This window comes from Etheostoma spectabile, chromosome 22, assembly GCF_008692095.1.
Source record: "Etheostoma spectabile isolate EspeVRDwgs_2016 chromosome 22, UIUC_Espe_1.0, whole genome shotgun sequence".
Taxonomy (NCBI): Eukaryota; Metazoa; Chordata; class Actinopteri; order Perciformes; family Percidae; genus Etheostoma; species Etheostoma spectabile.
Genome location: NC_045754.1, coordinates 8,699,453 through 8,719,939, shown reverse-complemented (window position 1 = coordinate 8,719,939; position 20,487 = coordinate 8,699,453). Strand labels below are relative to the sequence as shown.

Here is a 20,487-nt window from a genome sequence, read left to right as displayed (position 1 = left end):
TTTCTTTTTTGAAAACCACCCAACCAAAATCTGGCTATGGTGGCCAGGATGCTGAAAGCTCTGCTGCTTATGGGAGGGAAGCTAGTCCAGCTCTCCTGCCTAAAATAACGCATTAATATGTTGCTTGCGTTTTACAAAAACTAAAGAAAAAACACACCGAATATTTATTTACCCAGATGGGAAAGAGGAGTCTTTTGTGGATTCTGGAAATACCTTCAGAACAGTTGTTAGACAATCTTCTGGGTTTTCATATTTATTTTTAGCTCCGTGACTCAAATGTAACTGTGATATATGAGTGGCACAAACTTGGGCTAGGCACACTGGTGCTTTGATTTGCTTAGATTATCAGGTTAACATTCTCACATTTACCGTGCTAACATGAGGTAGCAGCAGCAGGTATTACATTAATCATGTTAGCATGCTATCATTTGCTAATTAGCACTACAACCAAAGTACAATTGAGGCTTCATCCTCTGGGGACCACGCATGTCTGTACCGAATGTAGTGTCACTCCCATCCATAGCTGTTGATATATTTTATTCTGGACCAACCGATTGACCTTGTAATCCCAGAGCCATGCTACTAGTGAGGCTAAGAAAGAGTATTAAAGTGGATACTACTTTCAAAACCATCAAAATGAAAATCTAAATCTAAACCACCTCTAACATATGATACACTAAAACTACTAGAACTGTTGGGTCCTTGTAAATTCTGGAGTGTGGTCTAGACCTACTCTATCTGTAAAGTGTCTTGAGATAACTCTTGTTATGAATTGATACTATAAATAAAATTGAATTGAAAATTGAATTGAATATAAAGAAATCCGAAGTTCGTAGATTTAATGAGATAAAGGCCTTGAACTCACTAGGAGGTGCTGCCAGGAATTTAAGATGCAAACTCTCCACCTCCTCATCCACGGGCATGCTCAGTAGGCCCCATCTTTGCCCTCGCTGCGTGGGAGCCATCTTGACGCACACATCCCTGTTGCCTGATGCGCGGACTCCATCAAGTAGGCTGGCTAACAGGGAGTCCCTACAGACGCAAATACAAACAGACTCAGGTGAATGCATTATGAATGGTCGGTGTTATGGAGGACGAACAGTGAGCACACAGGCTATGCAGCAGACACATGCACACAAGCAAATTACTCATTATGTAAATGAAATCAACAGTACAGAAAGAAATGTAATAAACACAGAGGGCCTGTTGTGTCACTACATATATAAAGACATGTACGTCTGTGTACCTTTCTGTGGAGGAAAACTTTCGGATCTGGCCTCTGATGAATTCGACTGTAAACACCTGAGGGTTGTCTACGTCACAGATGAGAGCAAATACCTGAAGGGAGATGAGACAGAGGACAAGAGTGAGCAAAAAAGGAGGGACGGGGAAGGGAGAGTTTACTCATATCAAACAGACTTTCATCCAAGCTATTAACTTGCAGTAGTGCATTTCATACATAATTTAACAAATACAGGCAGTTTGATTACCTTTTAACTTTACAGGAGTACCACTAGACAGAACAAAACGGTTTTAAATGTGAATGTTTCAGCCTGAAATTTTTAGGACTTGGCAAAAGTGCATACCTCTCCAAAGGGTTTGATGGTGACTATGTTGTACGAAGCTGGGTCTCTCTCAACTAGACAAGTCTCTGTCAGGGCTAGTATACGCTTAACAGGCTCCTAGAGAAAGACAAAGATAAGTCATAATGCTTACACAAATGATAGAACATGTAGGAAAAAATAAATACAACTTGAGAGCAGACGAAGGCAATGAAACAGTGTATATCTTTAGATTGCATGGCTAATGACGGCAAATGTGACGTCAAGTCAGTAATTACCATCTAATTCATCAAAATAGTGAGTGTCACAAAGAATCAGTTGATAACCATAAGACACATGCATATTATATAAGCAGTAAAGCATTGCTTTAGTAATTCGCTCCAGAGCATGGTGCAAAGCTCAAACTCTAGCAACACATTTAATACTTAAGTTGAGTATTTAGGGTGTGCTAATAACATTTAATTAAGTTGTCTGAGTGTTCAAAAATAGGGTCTCATATCAAACAAGCAAAGTAAACTGCTGCAGTATCTTCAAGTAGACCAAAGTAGTAACAATCTACTAAGGCAGGGGTCTTCAACAGGGGGTCCGCGACCCCTAGGGGGTCCGCGGACGTACTGCATGGGGGTCGCGAAAGTTTTGGTTGATTAGACTTTTTTTATATTCCCCCCCCCCCCCTGCAATTTTTTCCACTAATTGAAATGTCTTTAAATACACATTAACATGAATTCAACACACTGTAGTAAACAGATAAATGGAGGCAGAAGATGTCTTTCAGTCATCAATGCACACATGGCACTATAGGACCAGTTTGATATAACACAATTTTATACAATATATATAATTAGGGGGTCCCCGCTCCATCTCGCCATCAGTTTGGGGGTCCTTGGCCTGGAAAACGTTGAAGACCCCTGTACTAAGGGAGTCCTGGTGGGTGTCTGGACCTTACTTTGAGAACCCCTACCAAAGAGTACGGAAAGGAGAAGCAGAGTGTTCTAACCGGGTGTCGAGGGGTGATCTTCTGGACCACAAACTCAGCAAGTGAAGTGATGCTGTCGTCTGAGCTGTACTTCCCCAACCTGTCAGTCACAAAATCCTCAAAGGTCAACATCTCCTTCCTCAGTCGTAGCATGATACCGATGAAGTTCCCAGCATGCTCAATGGCGCAGCGGATGATGTCATCCCGGTGCTCTGAGGCAAACAGATGCTGAGAGGAAGAAGCATAGGAAATGTTAAGACAACACACACACACACACACGCACACGCGCACGCGCACACGCACACTGCATACCAGCCTGCTGAAGCCCCCATAAAGGATGCAGAATCCTCCCTGGTAATCAGAGACCTCGACGAAGCCCTCTACATTACGATAGTCGTAGGAACACACCACCCGGTTGGTTTGCGGGTCGATCTGGTCGATGCCGCCCGGCGTCACCTCTAAACTCACTGGCTTCCGTGCGTCACTCCAGTGGTGCTTGTAGCAGTTGTAACGCTGTAAGGGTTCAGCACAGACATTCATTTTGATGTCACTACAGTTAAACATATACTGAAATGAAAATCTTTATTTACATATCTCAGAACTTACCCTGCCAGTTATTTTTCCCTCTGAAAATTCTGTTCGGAATCTCTGTGAATAAGAAAAATAAGGAAATTATATTTTCAGTCAGTGCCAACATACACCGCTAGCTGTTCAATCATCCCTGTGTAACACTTGCACTAGGGAGAATTACGGGGCATTCACACACAAAAAAAGTGATGGGTGGTATGGCGGGGGCAAGGTCAATGAATTGGCCCATTTATGTGCGGTCCTGTTGTGTTCTTTAACTCCCCCAACAAAGCACACATAGACTTTATATTTCACAATCACTGTTTTTCGTCAGATTGTTTTTAGATTTCAACGTTTCCGACAGCACTGAAAGGCAGCTTTGTTTCACAGGAGAGAGAGATCGAAAGACTCTCGGGCAGTTCAGCGCTTGTGGTTTGTTTATTACGCTCGTAGTGTTTTAAACTTTCTTGTGGCAACAATAAAGACGTGATGTTTCCTGTTTACTGTACGGGTTTCTCACACCGCCTCCTACCATAGCTCACACACCGGTCGTCGGTTACATGATTGGCCATGGCAGCATGACTTGGGGTTGCGTTTTTCCAAAACTTGAGTCGATAGTTACTTTTTGCCGCAGGCCTGCTGGGTTATCCCTCCTACAGCAGCCTAAACACACTAACTCCATTTTAAATGAATGGCAAGGCTTGCTTTTTGCCAAACTGTAGGACAGCTGACACAGCAGTCTGATTGCGGCCTTATAAGACTATTTAATTAGTTCTATGGAGAAATACCTCCTCGCCATTAGAACACATCAGCATAATGAGTTAATTTCTTCACAGTAACAAACTATCTGCCGATTCATGTTTCTGATAAGCACCTACAGTGAGTCAAAGGGTCTGTGATTTGCAAGCACTGCATTGCCAAAATGTGCAGCTATGACACAACTAAAAAGTGTGAATCAGCCACATCAAACACCACTTTTGGGATCTTTTAAATAAATATGTGCATGAGGTCTGTTTAGTCATTGTGAATGATTAGGTGAATCGATGAGTGTTTGTCCTCACCAGTGCTTCTGTTAGTAGCTCTGTCCGGTGCTCTGTTGAGAACTTGAGTGTTTCAGACTTCTTGCCGCTGCCTTTGCGGAATGTAAGGTTGAACTCTGTTCCCTGACCTTTTCCAACAGGACCGATACCACAGATGTCCCCATAAGGCCACTGGTACCATAGACAGCAACACAACATAGAGCGGTTTGAACATTGACTAAAAAAGATCTTATGGTATTTTAAATCCCCTTTTTTAGCATTTATAAGCAGTACACACACTTTTAATAAAATGGTATTACGCATTATTATGTAGTTATACTGTAAGCGGACAAAAGTGTTTATTAATGTATTTGTTAACAATTGTAACTCCTCCTGTGGGCACCTGTAAATAGAGGCTAATGTATAAACAGGTAATGAAAGACAAAATATTAAAACAGTCAAAATGATATAAACTATGTCTTTATAAGAGAGGAATAAGAGGTATAACTGCTGAAAAATACTGTATATTATTAACAGTTACAACAATGTGTAATAACGTGTTCAGCCATTGTCTTGGTGTGGTTTCATGTCTAATGGGTTTTGATTACATGTTATATGTTATATTCAATGTAAAGACATGCTCTATGTGCATAAAAAGGCTTGTAAAAATGACTGGGTTTCAGCATTCAGCAAATGAGCAATGTGCTTCAAATGGATTTTCATTAGGCACACCAAAGAACTAGGAACAGCACATGCCACAAGCACCTGTAAGTCACTGATAGCTACAGAGGAGAAAAGGCTGAATAAATGACACTCAGAATGACAGAGTTTCTTCTGCGACAGGCTGCATACACACTGACCTGATTTGTTACTTCTAGCGTGGCAGGGTTGTAAGTGGTAATGCCATACGTCCCCACTGAGAAGACTCGCTTGTACCTGGAACACAGAGATGGGATGAGTCAGAAACACAGCCTACCCATCACCAACCGCCCATGGCAGCAACACTACAACAGCACGGGCAGTCGCAGGCAGTTGCATAACATTAGCAGTGAATATGAGGAAGCAGGCTATATGTGTGGCGGTCCTTCAAACATGTGGGGGTTAGCTGAAGAAAAGCTGACAGATCCAGTTACCCTTGATAACTTGGGATCTTAAGATTCCCAATTGGCAAAATATATCTCATTACGTAAATAAAGCTCCATTACATCAGCAGGATGGAGTGCGAGGAAAAGGGTCCATTTGTAGCCCTCTGTAAGCTAATGAGTCAAGGATAGGTGACAGCACTGGGCTTGTTTAAGTGACAATATCATCCTCATACAGGTTTATCATGTCAGTTTCCAGACATTTTATGAGGTAATGGTTGAGGTAAGGCACACACACACAGGGTGAAAAGATGAGAACATTTTATTATTTGCCACTTTCAAAACTGTGATAGCCAGACAGTTAGCTGCATTGAAAGTCATTACCATGCAGCCTTAATTCTCACCACTCAGTATTGACATGTTATACCAGGCTTAAAAGGTGCACTATGAGTTCCTGCATGGTTTCAGCGCAATTTCATTTTTGTCTCAATTCATAGGAATATCTCCTTTATCCGTTGCCTGCTCCCTGATTACACTGTGAAAAACCCCGGTCTTGAAAGACAACACAGGGGTCGTTAACGTCAAACACTAGGGGCACAGGATAGGCATCAAAATAAAACACTCCAGCCAATCACCGACAATATGGTTGGGGGAGGGGGTGGAGGTTAGTGACAGTCAGTGGCACTTTACAGTAGCCGCAGCCTAGCTGGCCTGCGCAAATATGCTTCTGCGTAGTGGTCGCAACACCATCATCGCCATTTCTACGGACTAGAAGAAGAAGAAGAAACAGGTAAACAACGGCAGAACAGGCAGCAGCATTGCCGTCAATGCTTCGATTTGATTCAATGACCTACTTTGTCACATCAAGCTTTTCATTCACCATATAAGAACTCATCTTAACCCAGTAAGTTTACAAGAGACTTGCAGTCACTCTGAGTCCTCGTTCACGCTTCCTGTTTCCTTGCGGCGCTGAAAAAAAGAAAATGGAGTGGTGCCCTCTGGACGTGCACTCAACATCCTGGCGCCAGCGAGCTCTACGTCATTTTGACGTCACATTGGCGCACACACCCTACGATGCATCGACTGTAAATCGGCTCTTAGTCATGACAGTTCTGGAAACATGGGGGGAGGGGCGAGCTTGCTCTGTTTTGAATTTACTTGGAACGTTGACAGAAGTGACCATGCAGGAACTCATAGTGCTCCTTCAAGCAATGCAGTTTTGATTTCTTAATATTACCATTCCTGCTTGAGAAATTTCTCCTCTTTGTATGTTTTTACCACAAAGCCTCTCAGTGACTTTAAAATGAAAGGTCACAATTTATCGTACGTTAACGGTTTGTCAATGAGTCACTCTTTGATTTTTTAAACAACTTTTCATCGGAAGTGTGCCGAGAGTGGGACTTTCTCACACAGGAAGTCCAAAATTTATTTTGGCCAATTTTTCTGCTTGTTACGCTGAGTGACATGTGCATGCAAATGTGTGTGTGTGTGTGTGTGTGTGTATATATATATATATATATATATGCAGGCAGGCAGGCACGTCTGTGTGTGCTTGATAGTTGTGTGGTTTGCCAACAGTTTCAGTTGGCATTTCTGTCCAATTCCCAGCATTCAGCCTGCTGTTTTTATGAAAAAGTGTCATTTGAGGGTTTTGGTTGTGTAAAAAACCTGTTTGGTGAGGTTTTTAGATTTGTGTCAGTGTTAAATGTAAGTGTTTATTAATTGTATCTGGTATACATGCATGTTCATCCATGTACAACATGTTCTTTTAGCACCTCCGTAGCACTATTAGCGTGCACACTGAACATACTGAATAGCCACCTTTATTTCTTGCACATCCGTCATGACTGGGTAACATTTAGAGTTCTGGTGAAGTTATTGGCTAATTGTATCAAAAAGCAGAGTAAAAAGGAAGTCAAATTCACAGGTTACTTCCGCATAATGCATTCAGACTTGTATACAGAGCGCATGACTAACATAAACAGACAGGTCAAGCAGCGGCCTGAGGCAAGGCCGGAGTGGAATATTAGGTCCAAGCACATCCTACAGTCAGTCCTTCCTTTTTCACATACAAATGTCACAGCCCTTTTTATATGTACAAATTACTTAATTCTACTCTCACACACAACTCTGTCCTGATCTCAGGGTGCTGTCTCTCTGCAAGTCTTGACCTTAGTTAATTATTAATTATCTATTGTCTGTACCCCCCGCCCCCTACTTAATTCTATCTTGGTACAAAGGCAATCTTCAACCCTTAACTTACATTTTGATTGTACGTCTTTTCCTTTGTGACCTTCACAGACATATTCCTTTGTGACAATACAAAACACTGTTTTTTGTTTTGTAGATGTTTTGGAAATTTGACTTCCTTGAAACTAGGAAGGTAGTATGAGATTAAGGTGAATTAGGGAGAGTACATTAGTATATTTATTATAATATTTAGAGACCCTAGGAATTGAAATAACCTTACCAGTGTTTTGGCTAAAACAAATCACAAATACTTGGTTTTACTGCTGACAATTTTACAACTCATGCTTCTATGGTTGTAATTTTCATTCATACAAAAATTTGAAAATCAATTAAGTAAAGACTTGATACTACACTAGGCAAGCACCATGTCTGCTTAGATTATTTAGTTTGTTTGAGGTAAAGGAAGAGCAGACATGATGGTGATTTTAATACAGGATTGGAATGGATGAAAAAAAATAACTGTCGTCATTTTAGAAAAGCATTTCCAAAACTGTTAATTACTCCGGCACTGTATGCCTTGAACAATGCTCAAAAGTGATGGTGGAAACAGTGGAAAGGTCTTTTAGCTCTTCCATAAAGGAAATAAATGAAGAAAAGAGTTTAAAAAAAAAAGCTTTACAAGTACAATTCACACCACAGATATAGTTTGTGATAAGTTGAAGATTTCTATTCATTCAGTTGTACTGTACAGACTGTCTTTACAGCTTTTCCTTCCACTTCAAGGGTTTCATAATCTACCCATTGAGCAACTTCCTATATCCAACTAATTCCACTTAACCACTGCCTCTCCTCTTTAAATCAAACCAAATTTCTAACAAAAGAACACTGAGCTAATGATTTGTTTGACTGCATAAAAAGCTTGAACAACACAAAATAATCTGCCCGTACAAGACTCAACAAACACTAGACTTCAGAGATGCAAAGAGTGGCATGATGGGAACAACTGAAAATATATAAGACCATGTTACAGCCCATCGTTTTTACAGGTATGTAAAACGGCAAATTAAAAATATAGCTTGAGCATCTGTAGTGTCCTTATTGTTGAGGAACACCACAAAGTGGCAAGAAATGGCATTAGAAAAATATTCAAAGAAGATTCTGATTTGCATTGTCATGCTCTGAAAAAGTGTAGAGAAGTGTTGTGCTTGAAAACCTAAATGACACAGCTAAGACAAAAATCTAAAATCATGAAAATGCCCTTCATTAAGACACGCACACGCAACACAAATCTAATATTCTCTACAAGCTTGAGTCAAAAGACTTGAATTAAACATGAACACCAGCTCATATGGAGGAAAAATGCTGCTGCAGTAAAGCAAAACTACAGCAGTGAAGATCTGTTGTAATTTTAACTATTGTAGAAAAGTGTCTGGGGCAGGATCTAAGGGTAAAAGAACAAAATTCCTTTTTATACATGGCCAAAAGAAGCATGCTAATTGTAGATGAGTCTAATTAAAGTTTACTTATGGAAACATGCTCTGTATTCACAGTGAAGAGCTGTACTCTTTTCATCTGTGAACATGAACCTGTTTAAGTCTGACATGATCCTGTGGCCTCTATCTGAGGCTGTGCTTAATTAAACCTGGTACATTTGGCTTTGGATAACACTATAATAATAATACTTATAATACTTTTTTTTCAAATATATCACTCTGGCAGAAAAAATACAATGCATTTGTATCAAATACAATACAGTGAATGCTATGTTTTTATGTTACGGACTGGACGATTAGTTTTTGTGATTCACTACCAACTGAAGACAAATGTAGCACACAATATCTGCGGTTGGTATGAAGAATGATGAAAGAAAAGGATATCCTGACATGACAGCGCTTTCTCTTTCTGTTGTCCTATTAAAGCTCTGTGTGAGTTGCAACCTTTTCATACAGCAGACGGGCAGATGACAAAGACCTACCGAACTGTGTATGACCCATTCATACACTGCTGTCAAAAGCTAATTTCTAGTTGTCTGCATTTGTTCAAGAGTGTCTGCAACTGTAGGTCAAGCTTCACTGAGAAATCATAGAAATGCATTACAGAAGCATACAGTTTGGTTTCATTTTTATTTCTCTCTGCTTACTTGTTCTCTCATGGTCTCTACCACTCCCTCATCCTGCCCAGTCCTGTGCTTTTATCTCTCTCGCTTTGGTGAGTCAGTTGAATGACCTTCAAATGTTATAATCAATAAATTTAAGTTTCCATCCCTAATAGAGATGCCTGTTCAGTGAGCAGTCCATGGTAAACCCGGGTCAACCCAGGTGATATGTGTTAACCTTTTCAAAACAACCATCTAAAATGGCGCCACCGTGTCGTTCTGAATTGGGGGGGGGGTTGGCCTCCACTGTCCACCACACATACATCGACACTCAAATCTGACGGACACTTCAGGAAGCATTAGCAGGATAAAGCTCTGGTGATGGCTAATGCTTTGCAGCCCTACTTAAGTTACCAAAGTCAATGGCCTTAATGGAACAAAGACATTTAGAAAGCAGGTATTGGTAATGTGATCCCACTGGCTCACTGCTCAAACTAAAACCAAGGGCTGAGCAATAGGGACAAAATCAGATATCACAAAATTCTTGACCAAATAGCTCAATATCGATATTGTGGCGATATTCTTGGGTTGACAATTGGTGCCTTAACAAAATATCTTCACACTTAGATTTTAGATAAATAATCATCAGTAATGTGAACATAATGTCTAAGTGGGGAAAAGGCAAAAAATAGAACAGCTAGAACAGTCTGGTAATTTCAGAAAAGTGCATCACTTTACTGTAATGCAGCCTATAAAACCAGGAAAAGACAACACTTATGTCATATCACAATATTACGATATCCAAAATCTAAAACAATATCTAGTCTCATATGACGATATCAATGTAATATCGATATATTGCCCAGCCCTACTAAAACCTGTCCATCAGGGCCACCAGAATCTACATCAAGTCCCATCTAGCTTTAGGTATTAGGTATATACTTTAGGCCTTATTGTCCTGTAATGTATTCCACCATTTCAAATCTATTTGTGTCAATACCTCAAAATGTTATAATATGGTCAATATGACAAAACATAAGTGTGGATGAGTGACTGCTGACAGTGGTGTGAAGACCTCCTATCCCTGGTTAAGATCAGGAAGTCAACACAATAGAAATACTGAGTCAGCCTTTTTTAAATCATTTTCCCAAACTGTCTTTACAAGGGGTGAAGGGAAGGGTTTAGGTTAATGTTGCCTTGTAAACCAAAGCAAGGAAGATTTGGAGGTGGAGTTGTGTGGCTTACTTTCCCCTCCAGGAGTGTTTGGTGGTGTAGAAACAGGCCAGGTCTTTGTTTTCTTTGACGACATTCATCTTTTCACAGGACCTACAAAACAGAACAAAAGTTATTGTGACTAGAATGAAAAAACAACTCTTTTTACATTTTTACCGCAGAAAAGGGTTCAGAAAATAAATAGGTGAAGTATGTATATTTGAACATTAATTGAGAGAAAGAGTTATATTTTTATTCACACAGCAGCGGGGGGAAATGATAAATGGTTCTCATGTCTTAGTTAATGTCAGCTCTATAAGAAGTCACCACATACGGTGTACCTTCACAAGTCATTACTACATCAAGTTTATATAGTACGCATTCCAACATACTGCAACACACACTTTACACAGTCACTCAACATTTTACAGCTTGAAGGGAGAGACTCTCACCAGACGCTCCCTCGGCTACAGAACTAATACAGAGTAAACAGTGATTATAACGACAGAGTATTACATGAGCGGTCCATCGCTCCACGACTGGCTGATTCTTCATCGTTATTAGCTCAGCTATGAACCGTAGCATCAATGCATGTGGTAGCACATGACTTCTGCATTATAAATCACTCTTTGACATCCTCACTCTGTCCTCTATGTGTGCATTTTCACAAACTCACTTTGTAAAGATGCAAATGTAACGCAACAACAACTGGGATACAAGCTGCTCAGCAAAACAGAGAGGAAAGAAAAGGTCTTTCATTCCAGTCTGAAAACAGTGCACCAGCTGAGCATCTGTCAATAAAGTCTGGTGCAATGCCAGTGTGGCCTTTCTATCACTACTGACAAACAGGGGTTCGGCCATGTCTTAGTGTTTTAACCCATTGCAGTATTTGAATAAAAATTACAGATTAACAAGGATCCACATTTTTGCCACTAAATCCAAAGTTTCCTGTTCCAACTAGGACAAACCACAAAGCGTCAGTGAGATGATTAAGAGTGATGTTCTGTGACAGATTTTTTCAAACAAATTAAAGACATTATAAATGAAAGACGAAGCAGTCAACAGAGCAGAATAGAGCAAATTGAGGGAATAACTGCCTCTCCTATCCTCAGTGCAGTAAGTTGCTGGCGGTTGCAATGTAACAAGGGGAACCTGTGTCAGCATTGTGCCAGGATCCTGGAAATATCTGACTCCAGTGTTCCTTCCTCTCCATTTCAGTGTGCAGCTGAAAGAGCGGAAAGCAAAATAGCCCCCAAAATGATGGAATCCACTATTCACTGAGGGCATGACGAAAAATACAACTTTCATTCAGGGGCCCAGACAATGGACGAGAATCTTAAGACATTAGCCCGTGCCGCCGCCTCAATAATTGATGCCTGTGCTGGAGAATCAAAGGCGCAAGGAACAGTCAGGAGCCACGTTTTTCATCAACTGTTTTTTTTTCTTCTTCTCTTAAACAAGCATTTATGGTGCTGCATAATTAGTCTAATCCAAAGCGGGGGGGGGGGGGGGGGGGGGGATGTTAGCAGCAAGCAGTGCACAGTGTGCTCTTTGCTGCTGCAGAGGGCAGTGCAGTTTTTATTATATTACAGGGTTGAGAGGGTTGTGATGAGTTTAAAAAAAGGCAGAGTGAAGGATTGGATCATGTGATTACCCCACCGACCTCTTCCTGCCTGTATTGCAGATCATTAGCAAATTATTCATGGGATATCCTTGACTGAAAACGAAAGAAGAGTAAATAGGAGGATTGAGAAGTAAATATGAATGGAAACAGTCCTAAAGCAAAGCACATTTACATTACAACTTGTTCTCGACAGGTTACACAACTTTTTAGAAACTTTAACAAGCACAGCATTTGGTGATTGCTAACCTAGCTGTGACCATCAGTACAATCCATAGAAATAAAATGAATTACAAAAATCTATTCTATTAATCTGGTAAAATCCCACAATGTATATTTGCTTTCTTCAACCTAGTAGCACTGCTAATAGGATTGTATTACACCTCTAAATGGGACCCATCTTAACAACTGAAACAAACTTTCAACCATATTCCTGACTAGCCAGACCAAGCCACAGTTATACTGTAAGTGACATAACAATTGACATGTCAAATTGTGTAGACAGCTCTTTTGCTGTCTATTGAAGTCTGCTTTCTACCCTGTCTCTCCCAGCTGTTTGGGAAAAAAAATTGGATCACCGGTTTTCTTTTAAAATGCACAATATAAAGAATATGAAAACTTCAGCATCAGTGTGGGTACAAGGGTCAAACGATCATCTGCAATTACATCATTATATGGTTTAATGGCCATAACCATTTTTTTTTACACCTCCTTTTAAAATTATGTTGAACATAAAGGTATGACCATACCTGAAATAATAGTATATAACAATAACTGAGCATTATAAAGCAATAAAAAAATACTTCTACAGTACAGGGGGCATCTGGGCCTTCAGAATCGCATATGAATCTGAAAATATTATTAGGAGCTTTGCCATAGCCAGGGACATAACGGCAATATCATGCTAGTGTCTGCTATGTGGTTTTAAGATGTGTTGCAATGACCTCTCTTTATTTGCCAATTACGTGAAGCAATCTCTCTGCCAAGACGGGAACTTAACGGTCAAGTACTACTTTATCTTAGTGGCTCTCTAAGAATTCAATGAACCACTTGCTTGCAACATTTTATGTACGGCTGTAAGCTAGAAATTACATAAAATGCGTTAAAATGGCTAAGAGCGATTCTATAAATCCATTACAAGGATGTGCGCTGGGTCCCGACCTGTCAAGTAAATCCATGACATGCAGCAATAACGTTACCTGCATCTCAAGCGCTTAGCCAAACTCTGCTTCATTGCAGCGGGCCTACAATTGTCTGGCTAAAAAAACAGCACCGTTTCAACCATGTCGACACTGCTGCTCCTTCTAACTAAAATAACAAATAGTTCAGAGTTTAATTTTCTCAGCGTTTGTTTGCCAAATGCAAAAGAGGGGCTGTGGCAGGCTAATGTTGGGTTAGCCACGAGCTAGCGGCTAACTAGCTCATCACTCACACAGGTTTTGCAGCAGAGCTAGCTAGTCGCATTAGCAGCGGGGTTCAACCAAGCAAACATGGAGAAGATGGCTTGAAGACAGTGGCAGGTGGTAGCGGGTACATTTACCTGTAAAATCGCTAACGGGTATTAATCGTAGCCGTCCCTCAGCCCCCCACCCTCCTGATTGCGACCGGTGCTTCTCCGTTTTCGCACTCTGATGCTGTAGGTGCACGGTTACGCCGTATTCCCCCCAGTAGGGCTCAGGACGCTGCCATATTCCTGATACCAAAAGTGAGCTACTGCGCACGCGTGAGGCCCGCCTGTCATGCGGCTGTCAGCTGATTGGTTTGTCGGGACCCTGAATTATCGAGATGCCGACCCGAGATCTGTTCTTCTTAATTTCCTTCAGTGTTTGTATTGATACATATAGCCGAAACTGACCTAGAAACAGTTTTTTTGTGCGGGGCTAGTGCTAGGCTGGTGCTGACTGGGTCATCTAGTAGAATCTTTAGTTTCCATTTGTGCTCACAAAACTAAAGAGTGAATAAGCGACAGTTTAAAAAGACTCACTGGTTCGATTTTGTTCGAATTACACTATTTCTACATGTACGCCTACACATCTACATATTTTGCATCTTGATAGCTATAGAAGATTGTAAAAACCACTTGAATGCCAATTCCACCTAGTATTTGTTGTTTTTCTTTTTATTCTTCCAGGCAGCAGTAGCCTGCTGGATAAAAAGGTAAACATATAAAATATTAAACTAATATTATTGTGCCCTCTATGGACACAAATGCAGCAACACCACTGCTATTAGAAGCAGTTTACACCAGTTTAGCTAATATGAAGATTGAGAACACAAAATGGCCACACATACACACATACAGGCACATACACAAATTTGTGCCATCAAAGTCACCACCATCCCCTTTGCAAATGTATTTCCTGAGGTTCACCATACAGCAACATGTGTCAAATATGGATGTTTGTATTTTGTCCTATCCTTCATACTTGTCATTGCTTTATTGTTTATTACATATTAAATGGTTATGCTCTCATTCGATTGGTTTCTTTGCATACTTCTGCTGTTGCAATGACCTACATTCTTCTACAATCTAATATCTTATCTTTGACAGTCTGCAAAAGTATAGTTCATAGACCAGCTGCAGATCAACACTCACTAATTTTGGTTCCACACAAGAGCTATGTGAATAATGAAAGTAATCACTATGACCACAGTAAAAAAAGAAAAAAAGCAGCACCAACAAATGGGACTTAAACAAAAACTGGGGAAAGTAATCTATAATTTGTAACCCTCCAGAGAGTACCTATTTCAAATGATAAGTGACTCACCGCGATTGAAGGTAAAGGGGAAACATCTTGGTCTGTGTGGCTGACTGATGTCGCACAGTGAATTTGAGCGGTACTGGGAGCACCAAGTGATCACATTTTGAGGCATCTGATTAGGTGAACAACCATGTGCTGCCTGTTAGTCTAATTTAATCACAGCAAGAGAGACATAAGGAAGAAAAGTTTCACTAAATGGATAGGGATGTCCTTTTGGCTTCAGTGACATATTACAAGTAGACAGTGCAACTAAATCTCTCAAGTTTTTATTTGGATCACATGGAGTCAAATTAGTTTAACTGATGGAGAAGCAGCCATAATGAGACCCATCAGTTAATCAATAGAAACATGCATTAACAGAATACTAATAGCTGGGTAATTGTGTTGTAAATATGCAAATAAGTCACATGCCTAGTTTACCAAACTGCACCAGGAATTTAGAGTAATATGGATGTGGAAAATGTTTGAAGATACAAAAGAAAAACAGTATAGCCTGCTTCAAAACAGACTGGCAGTGGTTTTACGTGACAAAGTCAAAAATGGGGCAGTCAGTGTCAAATGCAAACTTGTTTTGACCAGTAGCTTGAACTGTTGAGATCTCAATCTAAAGTTTTATTATGAAACTTTTAATTCACACTAGGGCATGTGATATACACTTATGTGTCACAGAAAAAGGCATATGTGGGAGTGTAGATTCTCTCAGTGTGAACTGCTGATGAGGAGCAGAGGCCTAAATCTTCTCACAGCCCTCTCACAATTCTAGCTCAATACTGCCATCTACTGCTTAATAATTTACATTGACAAACGGGCCCAATTGCCAGTTTGTTGACACAATATTCATCTTGTACATTTAAGTCAAATTATCTCAACCTTCTTGTGCTTATAACCTGTCAGATCATTGATAACATCCATAGCAATGAATGACGAACTAGTTGGACCTGGTGGTCATCATGTTTTGACAAAAAATATAAATGCATCTTTTAATAACCCCTTTCAGAGAGACGAACTGTAGATGCTTTTGGACAATCATTTTCGTTAGAAAACATGTTGGCGGATATTTACAGGACCTCTGGATTTGATATTGCTAAGTTTAAAGTTGCCCTCCTTGTACTATATATGGCAGGATATTCAATTAAATAAATATTTATTTAAATAAATTCAAGTATATAAATATAAAATAAATATATATTTGCATTGTAAATAATTTCTTAACGTATTTAGTAACAATTAAGTGTCTGTATGTATGTATATGCAATTTGGCGATAACGACAGTGTAGTTGCATTAAGATATGTTATATTTTAATAGTCCTAAACCATATCACGGTTACACGTTGTACGTAGCGCAGCTGAACGCACCTCTAGTAACCAAGGCAATGACGCTATTCACCGTTACCAAGGCATTCTGAAGGCAAACACTAGCTAGCTGGATAGCTAAGCTAGCCAATCTGCCGGATAATCTTATAGCTTTGATATAACCCCCATTAACCCCTTCACCGAGTTGAAATATATGTCTAATATAGTTTACTAGAAACTTAGAATCCAGCATATTACTATTACCTTCTCGTGTGTTCGCTACGTGGCCTAAATTAGAGGCCACCCAATTTTCTTTTGGATCATATCAGTCTACAAGCTAGCTAACTTAGTAACGTTGACGTTAGCTGCACAGCCACCATGGTAAGTAGCTGCGACCATTTGCTGTTTATGAGTAGCCAGGCCAACTGTTTGCTTTTACTAATCTTCTCGCATTTGATTCAAAGACGGGTAGACAGTTAGCAAGCATCCCCATAGATAGAGCGTTGTATGTGCAAGCTCATGTGAATAGGCCGTCACATATTAGCAGGGGCAATCTTCTTTAGGTTAGCTTATAAGCTAGTTGTGGTTTCCATTACAGCTTATCTCTTTCCCTGTCCATCTTTCATCTTTGGTAACAGTCTCTTTACTAGTTTGTCTCTTTTTGTCTCCATGTAGGCTGAATTTGAGTTTAATGAACACCATCAGAATGAAGTCATCAATTACATGCGATTTGCACGTTCAAAGATGGTCCTGAGACTAAAGACTATTGACTCATGCTTTGAAGAACTCAAAGATAGCAGGTGACTGATCATACTTAAGTTTTTGGTATCTTTGTTTGTATGGAAATGCAACTATATAACAAATGTACGATACAACAACCCAAGTGCTCTTCAGTTCAGATATAAATGTAATGTTAATGCCTGTGTGCACTTATGTTTATCTCTGAAGGCTGGTGGAGGAAACCTTCACAGTGGACGAAGTGAAGGAGATGCTGGACGGGCTGCAGGCCGTGGTGCGTGGGGAGGTGGAGATGGAGCTGATCAACACAGCCCACACCAATGTGCTGCTGCTCAGGCAACTCTTCTCTCAGGCTGAGAAGTTTTACCTTCGACTGCAGAGTGATATCTCAGAGCTGGAGAACAGGTGAGCATTGAGGAAGGAAGCACATTCAGGCTTAGATAATAGACTAAAAACACCCAGCAAACATTTGACAAAAGGTTACAAAGTCAGATTTGCTCATACAAGACATTTCATGTTCTTATTCCAAATTTATACAACGTCTCCTAGTCCTAAAAGATAATATTTATTATTTATTGTGCACAAATGTATACCCTGTTTTACTTTTGTGCACAAGAAATGGTTCTTGTATGCATCAGAAATCTAAAACTAACTCACAAAATCTTATGAAATCTCTTGTAAAAACGTTTTCAAATTAAAATGATTTAAAATGGTGTGACAGTTTAAGGTCAAACAGAGTGCCACACTAAAGTAGGACATGACCTAGGACTCTAAACATACAATACACCTTCATGTTTTAAAAAAAAAACTCCTCCACTTTAAACCACTTCCTCATACTGTTTAGGTATAGATCTCGTGCATGTTACAGTATATGCCTGGCAAAAAGGTCATTTCCAAGCCACATGCTTGCATACTCTATTTGAATTACAATGGTTTCCTTTGTGCAGTGACAATAGGTTAGCCACTTTCTCACTACATTTTAAGGTCAGTTCACCCAAATTACAAAAAAAATATAATTATTATCATATTTTGAGACTTCTGTCACCAGTCCAATCCAACAGAGGTGAGTAGAGCTGTGCATGTTGATGAAAGCAGTAAAGAGCTACAACCCAGAATCAAATTGTTCAAATAAACCTTTGGTGTCTTCCAGCCTCTCAATATTTCCAATTGCAGAAGTCTTAAAGCTTTCCAACTAAAAGTAAAACGTTTTGCATTGCTTGTTACCACTAGTGTTAAAAAAAACGTGTCTTTTTTATTTTTTGTGAACTAACTCTTTAATCCTTACATTTGGCAAAATTAAATGTGCAAATACGTATTGTTACACATTAACAATAGTTTAAAAATGTACTACTGTTTTTTAAAATAAAGTGAATACATATAGTATATATATTTGTTTCACCGTCAATAATTATTAACAACTCATGTTTCATAAATGCATACTTTTAAAGTGGTGAAGTCACACAAAGTTTGTGGCCACATGGGATAAAAAGTTTAAACAGTAGAGCAGAATTACCTAAAAGGCACTTCTTGCTGTTGTTACTAAGCAAGCATGCCAAGAGTACCTTAGTGTGTTTAATTCATATAGCAAGCCTGAGCAATGTAGGCATGTACATGTGATACCAGTAATGGAGATAAATTGCATCTGAACTGTTGTCAGAATATACTTTGCACTTTTGACATTTTGGCAACGGATATACTAAGGCTTTTGGTATAAATAAAGTCAGGTCTTAGAGCATATAGGTTGTTAAATAGATTAACAATAATGCGCAGTGTTGCAATTAAGAGGAATCTGTTCTGAAATGAAAGAATATCAATGGCAGTTGCTCAAAATGTTGGATTTTGGTGTACAGTTATGAACGTTAAACAAAAGCTCAAAGCAAACGTCATCCTGTTGCTCTTTTGGCAAGTGAGATCAAGGAAGCAAGGCTTTTCCGTGTTGACTGCCTATACATTATATGTTCTGATCTTTAGTGTTGCAGCAAAGGCTCATCAAATTTGAACATCTGCAGCTGACTGTTCTTAACATGTTATAAACTCATTATGATTGTAAAGCTCCACAGTGCATGTACACAGGTTTGAATGTACTTCTGTGATATTCAGGTGAACTTTACACAACTTCTGACCTCTGTAACCTTTCACCTTGTTAGAACACTGAGCATGTTTTGGAAAAGTTCTTTTGTTTGTAATGTGTTTTACAGGGCTCAGCCCTACGTGACTGATACAGTGTCTAAAGCAAAGAATACGCCCCATGTCACAGTCTACGTGTGTTTAACTGCGTTTTAAAAACCACATTTAAGCTTTTCAGAGAGCTGTTCCGTTTGCCACAAGCATTATCTTATAGCATAAGTGCTAAACTGCCATCAAGAACAAGGGTGTTCATTTTCCTTACCAAAAATACGTAACCACAAAATAGAGTACTGTAATGTCAAGCTGACAGCTGTGTGAAGAAAGTGTACAATACATGGCAACAGGTTTAGATTAGATTTTTCTTATTTTATAGACAAAGGTTCCATTTATTCTTAAAATGTATGGATCATATTTGATTAGATTTCAAGCTTTTTGTATTCCTTTCTCTGTCATGTTCTTTATTATTCCACCATCCAATTCTTTGCTCTTCTCTACCCATATAGGGAGCTGTTAGAACAAGTGGCTGAATTTGAGAAGACTGACTTTAAAACTGCTAAGGTGAGTGTAACGTGCCACTCTATCACATGTAGAGATCCAAACAGAAACATCAATATTGCTGTCATTAATCATTATTAATCATCGGCTTTAAAGGATATTTACACCCATGTGGAATTCAGTAGCTAGAGAGCAGTGCAATTTTCCTGCACACTTTTAAGTCCTTTAATATTTCATGCAGCTTGCCCTTCAAACTAAGTCATGCAGTTTAGAAGTCACACATCACTGATTGACCTGTGACTTACTGGCACACTTTCAAAGAAAAATAAACTTGTCACCTTCACATTTCTAAGAAAAGCAAACCAGATATGTGTTATTTTTACTGTTACATCTCGTACAGTAATAGAAAGGTACAGTATCGCCAAATGTTTTTAGATCAAGAAATAACAACTGTTCTGTCTAAAGTGTTTACTTTATTCCCAGATAAACCAGGAAACAAGCAAACCCAAGCTACTAGCACCACTGAATGAAGGTGGGGTGGCTGAACTTCTTAACAAGGTGAAGAAATATAGTGCATCAATTACATACTGTATACAAATTATAGAAAGTTGTGCCCTCATGTATTTATACACTAATTCACACCAGTCTTAAATATTTCTCCAGGAGATAGCGAGACTACAAGAGGAAAATGATAAACTGAAGTCCAGGCTGCGGACTTTAGAATCCCAGGTATAACTTTTTTTTTTTT

General features: G+C 39.4%; 2 protein-coding genes and 1 long non-coding RNA gene across 10 annotated transcripts in view; 2 read left to right on the top strand and 1 right to left on the bottom strand.

The window, feature by feature from the left end:
* dnajc13 (DnaJ heat shock protein family (Hsp40) member C13) overlaps positions 1-15,111 on the bottom strand; it is a 33,707-nt gene extending 18,596 nt beyond the window's left edge. For 5 of the 7 annotated variants that reach the window (XM_032503500.1, XM_032503497.1, XM_032503498.1 and 2 more), the window contains exons 1-10: positions 15,093-15,111; positions 10,737-10,817; positions 4,985-5,060; positions 4,167-4,316; positions 3,145-3,186; positions 2,851-3,051; positions 2,560-2,766; positions 1,587-1,682; positions 1,247-1,338; positions 866-1,032 (exon numbers count right to left, since the gene is read on the bottom strand). In XM_032503500.1, coding sequence (XP_032359391.1) covers positions 866-1,032; positions 1,247-1,338; positions 1,587-1,682; positions 2,560-2,766; positions 2,851-3,051; positions 3,145-3,186; positions 4,167-4,316; positions 4,985-5,060; positions 10,737-10,804 — 1,099 coding nt within the window. In that variant the 5' untranslated portion in view covers positions 10,805-10,817; positions 15,093-15,111. Of the gene's footprint in view, positions 1-865; positions 1,033-1,246; positions 1,339-1,586; positions 1,683-2,559; positions 2,767-2,850; positions 3,052-3,144; positions 3,187-4,166; positions 4,317-4,984; positions 5,061-10,736; positions 10,818-13,864; positions 14,069-15,092 lie in introns of those variants that run through there. The other 2 variants (XM_032503499.1, XM_032503495.1) reach the window with 2 other exon arrangements.
* On the top strand, positions 5,960-12,257 carry LOC116672003 (uncharacterized). The gene is made up of 3 exons (XR_004327441.1): positions 5,960-6,110; positions 6,667-6,672; positions 12,247-12,257. It is a non-coding gene; the product is annotated as an uncharacterized LOC116672003 (long non-coding RNA).
* Positions 15,112-16,448: 1,337 nt separating the features above from the next.
* The window catches only part of lztfl1 (leucine zipper transcription factor-like 1), a 6,179-nt gene continuing 2,140 nt past the window's right edge, over positions 16,449-20,487 (top strand). For both annotated transcript variants that reach the window (XM_032503505.1, XM_032503504.1), the window contains exons 1-6: positions 16,449-16,760; positions 17,055-17,179; positions 17,328-17,522; positions 19,748-19,802; positions 20,223-20,297; positions 20,403-20,468. In XM_032503505.1, coding sequence (XP_032359396.1) covers positions 16,758-16,760; positions 17,055-17,179; positions 17,328-17,522; positions 19,748-19,802; positions 20,223-20,297; positions 20,403-20,468 — 519 coding nt within the window. In that variant the 5' untranslated portion in view covers positions 16,449-16,757. The remainder of the gene's footprint in view (positions 16,761-17,054; positions 17,180-17,327; positions 17,523-19,747; positions 19,803-20,222; positions 20,298-20,402; positions 20,469-20,487) is intronic.